Consider the following 10000-nt stretch of genomic DNA (forward strand, 5'->3'; position numbering starts at 1 on the left):
TCCATGTTGTCAGCTCTATACATCTACCCACAATCCATCACTCCCACTTCTGCACACACACACACACACACACATCATGTCAGGTCATGAGCTGCCTCCCCAGCCCCCCTCACTTCAGCCCAGAGTTATACTGTATGTCCGACACACACGGACTTACACAGAACCAGATAAAGAAAATCTCCCTTTTCTCCTGTGTTGTGCTCTATGTACTCTCTCACAATCCCTTCTCCTCCTTCTCCCTGGCACTCTCCCTTTTTCCTGCTCACATTAGCATTGTTAGGCACACCTGCTGTGATCCCTGCCTCTCTGACGGATTACTCCTCCTGTTCCTGCTATAGATCGCCTCCCTTTTCCAAACTCACCAATAAATCTCCTGCATATAAACCTCTGTGCTTCCAGCCGTGATGTCAAGTGACGCTGATGTTCACTGATCAAACACAACTAAACGTACTGTAGCAGGATCTAGGCGCGGCGTCTGCCTAGCCTACTTTGTCTGCCCAGCCCTCAGACAACCACACTGGACACTTTATAATATATGGATAGTTGCTGTATAATTTTGATATTTATCCATGTCTTTTGTATTACAAGATTGATGTCCTAACCTATTTAAATAATTTGCATCAACAGTATGAGAGAGAGAGAGAGAGAGAGAGAGAGAGAGTTGTTTAACTTATTCTTTTTTTAGGGTTATGATTTAAATAATAATCTCTGCAGTCTGTGCACATTCTGGAGCGTTAGCTCACAAATCATCTGCATAGACCGTGTTGTGTGTGTGTGTAGTTTAACCAGAAAGTACAGAAAGAAAGAGAATTCTGCAAACTTGCATACAAATTCTCTAATAAAAAAAAGTTTTCAGAAATAGTTTTCACCTTTTTTATTTTGGTTGCTTCCCAACTTTTTCCCCGTCCAGAGATAGATTGAATTATATTAATTAACGTCTTTTTTGGAAGACCAAACAAGGACAGAGAATGTCCAGTAATTTACTGACAACCACGTTGTTTGAGCCTTGATAAATGGCTACATTTGCTGCATTATTCCAAGTGTTGGCAGATATTTTTAAAGTCATGAAAGAAGAAGAGACACCTTGTGGATGCAGAAGGCCTGGACAGAAAATAAGCAAATGATCTGATCATTAAGATCAGCGTTGTAGCTTCAATCCTAATAGAACTATTCCTGAGTTTATCTTCCATTCCTAAACGCTGTTATAGAAGGCTGTGGTGCACCCACTCCACATGCATGTGCAAACCAATCAATAAGTAACAGTCACATTGGCGGATGTTCTTCAACCAGATGATGTAAATCTGATGATGTCGGTGGTAATAATCTAATGAGATTTCTTTTGTTATTGCCTTTAAAACTTGATCCTGACGTCACTACATGACGATGGAATAAGCAGATTATTTACTTTAATATTATCTATGGATCATTTTAATTAATAAATATACCAGAAAGTCAGAGAGTGTATTTTATGATTAATGGCACGTGAACCTAATGAGGTCACATTTACATTTAGTCTACACTGTACGCAAAGCTTAGAATAACAGTAGGAACTCAACATCGAATCCCTCTGTGCACCATGGCTGCCCATTTCTCCCTGAGACACACACACACCCTTACACTGGTTCTGTGTTCTGCTACTATACAACAGCAGTAATTTATTAAAACATCTGAAGTTGCACCATAGCGCTGAATACGCTAAAATCTTTTCTACAGCTCAGTGGACTGAGGAGGCCTTTACAACTCACTTTATTGATGAGTTATTTCAACAACGTTGTGTGTTTTTTGTTTAATCGACATAATCACACAGAAATAGTGCTTCATATTTTAAGTGAGGTTTTGTTGCATGAGACAGTGTTTAATTAGATAGCTTTGTTAACTTATATGTACCAACATATGAAAAAGCTTTCCTCACTTTCTGTTCATTCGACTGCATTTACTATGCAGAAAGTAAAATTTTATGTATCTCTATATTTTATAAAATTATAAATAGGTTTATTAATATATTGTCCAATATGAACAGTTTAAAAAAGGCTATTTTTTTCCATACAGAATTATTTGGGTTTTACTTTGCTGGGAATTCTGTTGTGTTATTGAGATGAAGGGAACATTTTTCTAAGAATGTCCCTGCTTGGTGTCCTCACCGTGATGACCTCACCGTGATGACCTCATCATTTCTCAGAGCTGTGCAATGTTTTTCTTCAATTCATTGTACAGTTATTAAAACCCAGCCTGAGAATACTCTGTATTGTCAAAATACTTGTACTTGCATCGTATAAATGGTATCAGGCCAACCTTATGAAGTAAATATAACAGCTATTCCAATAACACACACACACACACGCACACAGTTGTACTATCTCACCCAAGTGACATCTGTCTGAAGCCTTGAGTCACTCTCACTCATGCCCACTCACACAGCATCTCCTTGTTCTATTGCCTACCCCCCCCCCCCCCCCCCCCCCCCCCCCTGCCCCTCCCCCACCCCCTCTCCAATGATCAAGAGAGAAGAGAACTGCAGGACATCATCTTACCCCCTATCTCGCTCACCCAGAACCTTTTTCTACCCATCACCTCTCATGTCTGTCTTTCTATCTTACCCACTGGCACCCGAAAGCCATATCTGCTCTTTCATATGAAATGACATTCAACCAGTGCAGACACACGAGCGGTGTTTGTGCCTCCTTGGCTTGTTGCCCCACCCTCACTGCCACAGTGGGAGCTGGGGGCTGAGTCACAAAGCTACAGAAGAAGAGAAGTGGGTTAGGTGTGTTTTTTCACCTTGTAGTAAAACACCCTTTTTTTACCTTCAGCATTGTGAATCACCGCGCTCTCGTAATGATGCGGAAGAGTTAAGGATGAATCAGAACTGTGGCAGAGCTGCTGCTGTAAACAATATCAGTCTGTTTCTACCACACAGCGCTGCTCATGCTGTGTGATACAATGACGAAAAGTGTTTCATTTTTATTTTAGGCCTGACTTGTCCTAGTTTTCTTTTTTTTTTTTTTGCTGCCTCGAGCGACACCCATGATTTTGTGTCTGTGTTTCTGTCAGCCTCACAACGCCTGTGAGTGTGTATTGGTGTTGTGCGCAGAGATGTGGAATATGTGTCATGTCTTGCCCGTGATGCACCGTGCCTGCTGAGCTCACTGGCCCTAGACGCTCGTTTTGCTCCTCATCCTGGTGCTGTAAACAGGTTTACGGGGTAGAGAGGTAATTATGCACACACACACTATGCATTAGGTGTAATGGCTGTGGTCTAATGACTAAACCACCAGGTCCACATGGGTTTTACTGTGATCTCGTCTGTTTTCCAAGAACCTTTAGGTTCTACGTTCTGCTATGGTTGAAGTTGGTCTGGGGTTAAATTCCAGTAATTCTACTAAAATGAAGTATGGCAGCCTTGAAAATAGGCAGATAGATAGTGTTCGCCATACAACAAGGTAATTGCAGGGGAATTAATCTAGTCTTAGCCTTATATGATAATATAACGGAATAATATAATTTGGACTATTCCGGCAGGCCCACCAGGCCGTTGTTTGATCATGCTTGCCCTGGGCCTATAACTTAACCCCATGTTGCTCCTGACAGTTTTGTTGATAGTCTGTGAACATGGCGGAACCTTTGCACATCTTTATAGACGTTGTAAATAGGTAGTCTATAATTAAAGACCCATTATTTTACTAACAATTTATGACTGAATTTGTCCAAATAAATAACCTTTTCATCAGGATTGTACCTAAATACTGGATAATTAAGCATAAAACAAAACCCAGAAATTCCAAACCAGCTTTGCGTTTCTCCTTTTCAGTTTTATCCGTGACTTTTACGACCTATTTATCGCCATATCCTGCTATTCCATTACAGTAAACTATAATTAACTTCAGTCGAGAGCAACAACCAGTGTTTCCTGCAAATGCAATTATCATCAGGGGCCTTATAAAAGAAACCATATCATTTTAGCAGTGAATTGCAGCATTTATGGCTAAGACTAATGGAAATGGAGCATATTCTATGAGAATGCATGCTGATTTTAAAGGTCCATCAAATTAAATTACCACAACAGCAGAATTGTGTATTTATTATGTTGTGCTTTAGGATGCTTTCCTCCTATTAGCACCAATGTTTGTTTCATGAATGTGACTTCAGCACACATAGATTAACCTCTTACTGACAGTATTGTGCAAGTTCAAGCGTATACAAAAGCATTAGCACCAAAGGAGATCATTCCTATTTGCATTATGGGGTTTATATGATTTCCTAACACTGTTTTCTGTACAAGCAGTGTGTTGGACACAGCAGGAAACAACTGCCAGATATTTTGGTGTTCCATAAGTGATGAAAGGTCTTTGCTTAGGATTTTATTGGAGTTTAACTGCAGTTTTATATTTCGGCCAAGTGTCTCTCTGCTAAACAGTTGAACGCGACCAGATCTACATCATTTGGGTGTCAGCAGTTCAGCAGCAACTTCTTAGTGTGAAACACATGCTTTGGTGCTTTTCAAACTAGTTTACAGACGTGTTAAAATGACGTATTAACATTTGCATCCACAGTAAAGTGTGGTCTCGTTATCTCTGTCTCTGCTGTAGAGATTGAGGCCACAAGGAAAGTGAGAAAACAATTTTATTTTAATTTATTTTTCACACAGAAAAACCCTGGGAAACTACATATAGAGTTCATACCACAGTTATTTAAATTGTCTTATTGTAGTGTAAAAGTATCTAATCTCAAAATTACTTTTTTAAAGGACTCACTGCGGTAACACCAGATTCAGTACAGTGTCCTGGCCTTCTTGCAAGGACAAATCTCACAAACTCACTGTGTGACATTGATTTTTTCGCAACAGTTGATTCCTCTTCGTCTTGATAATTGAAAACCAAACTTAAATCTCTCTGCCTCTTCGGTTCAAGGCAAACCTGAAATTTACGCTTTTCTGTTTTGCTCATTTCTTTTTCCAGTGAAGGGTGAAACGTCTCCTCGATTGAGTCAAGTTGACCAAATCAATACCACTTTTCTTGCACCTATCAAACTACTGCTATAAGTATTGATTTAGCCCAATGTTTCGCTCATAGTCTCTTTTTGCCTTTTTGTTAGTTTCCGTGAAACATGAAGTCCTTTATCTACACACCACAGAAACGGACCGGGCAGTTAAACCTGTTTAGACAACTTGATGACAACACTAGGAAATTGACAATCATTTATTATGGCTCAGCATCCAAATCCAATCATTCTACAATTGATTATTAGTCAATTCCCAATCCCATGTGTGTAATGAGGCTCAGCAATAACACTGCTAAACTATTAAAGCCTGAAATCATAATTTAGAGCTGCGGCATCATGGTTGAAAACAACTGCCTGTACTGTATTTAAAAACCTTGATGTTCTTCTCGAACGTCGCAGCTTTTAGAAAGTGTCCAAAAAACATAACAAAGTGTCTAAACTACAAGGAAACAATATATATATCACAAGATAAAGCAGCTAAACTACATGACAAAGTGTCTTAATTACAGGGATCTTGACTACAAGAACCAAAACCCAAAAATCATCAGTCTTTAGACACAGAGATAGACTGGTTTTCTGCAAATCTGCAAACATAATATCTCTTGTTGATTTTTTTTCTTTTTTTTGCTTTAGATTTCTATTCCCTACTCTATTATATGCTTAAACAACCTCATTGCGGAAAAGTCCAAGTTTCAAGTTGGTTTTCTTTACTTGTCAGGGTTGACAGCTGGAAGTTATTGGCAGATCTCAAATCAGTTATAAAATGCAAAGACGTCCTCTGGTCTGGTGCTCTAGATCACTGAGAGAACATTTATACTAATTCCTACTCTGTTCTGTACTGTGTTGATACCGTATCAATGACACATCTTCCACGACGCGTCTCAAGAAATGTGTTCTTTCTTCAAATATGTTAAATACATTTTAAGGGTCATGTTTCTGGTGTCTTTTCATAGAAAAGTTGAATCTGTGCCACATAACAGTCATACTGATGTGACTAATGGTGACTGATTGATATCAGGGGTGCAGTTATTAATGTTTCTCTATGGTCCTCTCCAGCCCACTCCTTCATTCATCTGCTGCCATGACCTCATTTAATCTCTGAGCAAGACGCTGCTTCTACTTCTTCTTCTTCTTCTTCTTCTTCTTCTTCTTCTTCTCAGAGCCAGAGGATCAAAGAGCGATTTGTGGTTGTGAGCCAGTCATCCTTTATTCAGCCAAGGGAATGTGTGAAGCACAGAGTGAGGGGGGGCAGGGGTGTGGGGGGGCTCTGGGGGGGTGAGGGATGGGGAGTGCTTTAACTCATCTCTCTACTTTGCTCTTCTCATCTTGTTTCTTATCTGCCCCTGTTTTTCTTGTCCGTCTCTGCCTCCCTCTGTCAACTCTCACTCACTGGTCCTACGCCTCATTCCTTGACTCTTTTTCAGGTGTTCTCACCTTTTTCAATTTAGCTGCATGGTCTTCTTAGGTTTGTCTCTCACATCTCTTATCTTTTTTGTCCATCCATCTCGTCTCTTCACTCAAACCCCTTTTTTCATACAGTACACCTCTGACATCCACTTAGACACCCACTGATCCATTACTTCTCTCTCTTACTCTACAGTATGTTCCTCACCGTCATCTGAAGAATGAACAGTGTTACATTGCCCATCATCTAGACACCTGTCATCAGTACAAAATAAAGTTATGTCTCTTTTAAAACTCAGTCTTTACATAGTCATTTTTAGGAATGGCGGGGATACAACTTTTTCTTGTCCGATACCGATATCAATCCGATACATTGTTGTTTTCAGATTTTTTTTAGCCTATTCCAACTTTATTTGCTAAAACTCAACTTATTATTGGACCATGTGTAGCCCCGTTGCAGTTTGGTTGAGGTGAATCCTAATTTTAGCCCCGGTGCGCTACGCAGCACTCTGAGGTCCACCTCCCGCTGTAACTTAAAACCGAGACTGTTTTTAATAATTAACTTTGGATGCTGAGGAGACAGCAGGTAGAGGCCCAAGGTCGCCTGAGTACAACGACCCAAGGTTGTACAGTAATGACAACTGAATCACTTCATTAACAGCTTCAGGATTAGCAGTTTGCTACATTTTCTGTCTGGATCTTTGTTAAAATAACCAAAGCATTATGGGTAAAAACATAATGACATGAAAGTTGTGAAAAACTTCTACTTTCATTCATGTCTTTCCAAAACCTGGACTGTGTTACTGTCTTTTTTTTCTGTTCATTTCAAAAACTAAACCTTAAAGTGTGAATGGAAGTATTTAATGATGCTGCTGACAATAGTGAAAGAGTAAGGAGTCTGTTCTGGGGCTGAATCATTTGTGATGTGGTCTTCATCACTATCAAAGCCATAGCAACACATTGTAGGCCAGATATATGCAAATTGGTTTTGGAGAGAGATGGATGGAATGTGATGCAGGAGTAGAAAAGACACCAGATCTTCGGATTTGGAGAATGAAATTCAGTCCCACCAAAGTGACGAAGTGTGAAAAGGAAATTTGTGTGTGAGTTCACAATTGAAACAGAGAGAGGCGTAAAAAGGAAATGCACTGAAAGGAAAGAATCCTGGAGACACTCATGTTTCTGGAGAGAGAGGGAGAGAAACAGAGAGGGAGAGAGAGTATATTTAAGATATATATATTTCAGTGTATTTAAGAATCACCTAGAGCAGGCATGGCCAACCTGCGGCTCGGGAGCCACATGCGGCTCTTTGCCCGGTTTCATGCGGCTCTTGCATTCATGTGGAATTTTATGTTTGTGTTTTTTTACGCTATGTTGACTCAAATTACTTTTGGGAAACCCAATTAGGACAGATGAAAATGTACACAGGAAGTTTAAAAAGAGTAGGAGAGTTTTTTTTTTTTGTTTTTTTTTTTTTAAGGAATGGGGCAGTTTACATGTGCCCAGGTATATCACGTGGCTTTTTGCAGTAACACAGTCAAATTTTGTTGCTCTTGACTGGTTGGCCACCACTGACCCAGAGCATGATAAAACATGGAGAGATGTTGTGTTTCTTTCTAACTCCCTTCACTTTATAAATAATTGTTACTCTTACCCCCACTCCCTCTCCCCTGCCTTTTTCTAACTTGCCTTCCCCTTATAATATATACTTCTTTTTCTCTCATTATTTCCTTTTTTTCCCCTTCTCTATTCCTCAACTTTTTTTCTATAATTCATGGTGTGTACTTTTTCTTTCTAACAATATCCTTTTTTCCTTTTTCCTTGCTTTCATCCTCCCTGCTATGCTGCTGCGGATCCAGAGAAAGGTAACTGCTCTTTGTAGTGTTGTTCTCCAGTGTCTTCCTCACACTTTTCAAAAACTTCACTGTTTTTTTTGTAATTGTTGTGTCAACTCCAGGAACTCTTTCATGTTGTCATATACTACAATTATATCTGTCACTGCGGCCGTGAAGGAAGTAGTGGAAGCTTCGCCCACGGTCACTGTTGCTCTTTACAGGAAGGTTTCAGCCACTATCCAAGCTTCAAATTGCTGGTGTTAAATCATCAATGAGCCAGACTGGCCACGGGCTATTTCCTATTCACAGTTGCTGCTTTTTTTTTTTTATAGCATTTTGATCCCCCAGAGAGGGAAGGAGGAGACATAAAAGACCCATTTGTAGTAGACCAGGCAAGGCCACTCGTGCTGCTTTGGTGACACACAGCTCAAATGTCCCTGAATAAAGAGCACTGGAGGCATTCACTCTCTCTCTCTCTCTTTCTCTTTTTCTCTCTTTTTTCCCCATCTCTGTTTGTGTTTTCTCTTTTTATCCCAGCCTCCCTCCCCTATCTGCCCTTCCCTCACCGCACTGCTATTCTCACCTCCATCTCCCAAAAGTGCCGCCTGGCTGACTCATCACATCTCCCTCTCAGACACACACACCCACTCCTGCACTATCGCCTACTTCTCTTTTTTGCCACAGGCACCAAACATTATTGACCCAAGTTTGTGAGCAGACAATTAAGCAGAGGAGACGAGTCGGTTAATAGTCTCATAAAGAGTCCGCTGTAGATAAACGCTGCCTTCGTTTGTTATATTTCTGCGTCATGTGTGTCGATAATCTAGAGCGACAACCTAAATCGGAAAACAAAAAACATAAATATTTCTGCGCAGACATCCTCCACTCTCTTACGTCCTTGAATGCTTCTTGTCTGGGTCGTCTTTGTCTGTGTGTTCGTAGCATACAGTGTGCTAGTGTTGCTAATGCTCATTTACTTTAGCTGAAATCTTGAGTGGATTTTAAAATCTTTTCTTACTATTTTCCTTTCCAAAGCTTCCTTTTACATTTACTTAATTTATTCCCTACAACCTACTAACTTCACTTTGACTCTGACCTTTGAAAATGTTACATCAATGTTCTTTTTATTCAAATATTTGACTTTTTTTTTTATTTAACTTTATTTATTCCCATAATTGGTTTGTGCATCCGCTCCATAAGCATCCGCTCCATAAACATGTCAGAACTCAGATATTTATTGATTAATTTGATTTCTTTGTGCAATATAAAATAAATCTAAGCTTTCTAAATCTAGACCGTGAAATAAATTTCCCATTCTTTCTTTATATTTCTTCTTAAAAACCTTGAAGGGAAAAAAAGTACTAATAATTTGAATAATAATAATAATAATTGTATGTAGCCTTGTGTGTGCAACTCTTGAATTATCACTGCTGAGATTTGTTGCTTTTTCCCAACATCACCATTGTTTACTCCTTGTGGTACTGTATGTTGCTAAAAATGATAACGAAAGAAATGGTCTTTCATCTTGTGTGTGCATGTGTACATATGTGTGTTAGCATTTCCCACGTGCAGCTGTGATTCATCTCCCACCTACTCTTGGCATAAATTTTCATTCTCAGTGGAGCATCTTGTCTCATGGTTTCACTCTCATCCTCAGTTTTCTTTGCCATTTCACACAGTTGTGGAACTTGCAGCTCAGTTTCCTCAGGAACTAGGTCACCCATCTCCCTGCCCAAACATGTGTGTGTTTGCTGTTGATGAGG

At 39.7% G+C, this 10000-nt stretch overlaps 1 protein-coding gene across 6 annotated transcripts in view; it reads left to right on the forward strand.

Annotated features, from left to right (window-relative positions):
* The window catches only part of LOC103390903 (amyloid-beta A4 precursor protein-binding family B member 2-like), a 42360-nt gene that overhangs the window by 14589 nt on the left and 17771 nt on the right, over positions 1–10000 (forward strand). For 4 of the 6 annotated variants that reach the window (XM_008326968.3, XM_017039215.2, XM_025062906.1 and 1 more), the window contains one exon: positions 8262–8267. The exons of the other annotated variants lie outside the window; for them this stretch is intronic. In XM_008326968.3, the coding sequence (XP_008325190.1) occupies positions 8262–8267 (6 nt within the window). The remainder of the gene's footprint in view (positions 1–8261; positions 8268–10000) is intronic. 6 annotated transcript variants of the gene reach the window in all.

Source organism: Cynoglossus semilaevis, chromosome 15 (genome assembly GCF_000523025.1).
Source record: "Cynoglossus semilaevis isolate Cse_v1.0 chromosome 15, Cse_v1.0, whole genome shotgun sequence".
NCBI lineage: Eukaryota > Metazoa > Chordata > Actinopteri > Pleuronectiformes > Cynoglossidae > Cynoglossus > Cynoglossus semilaevis.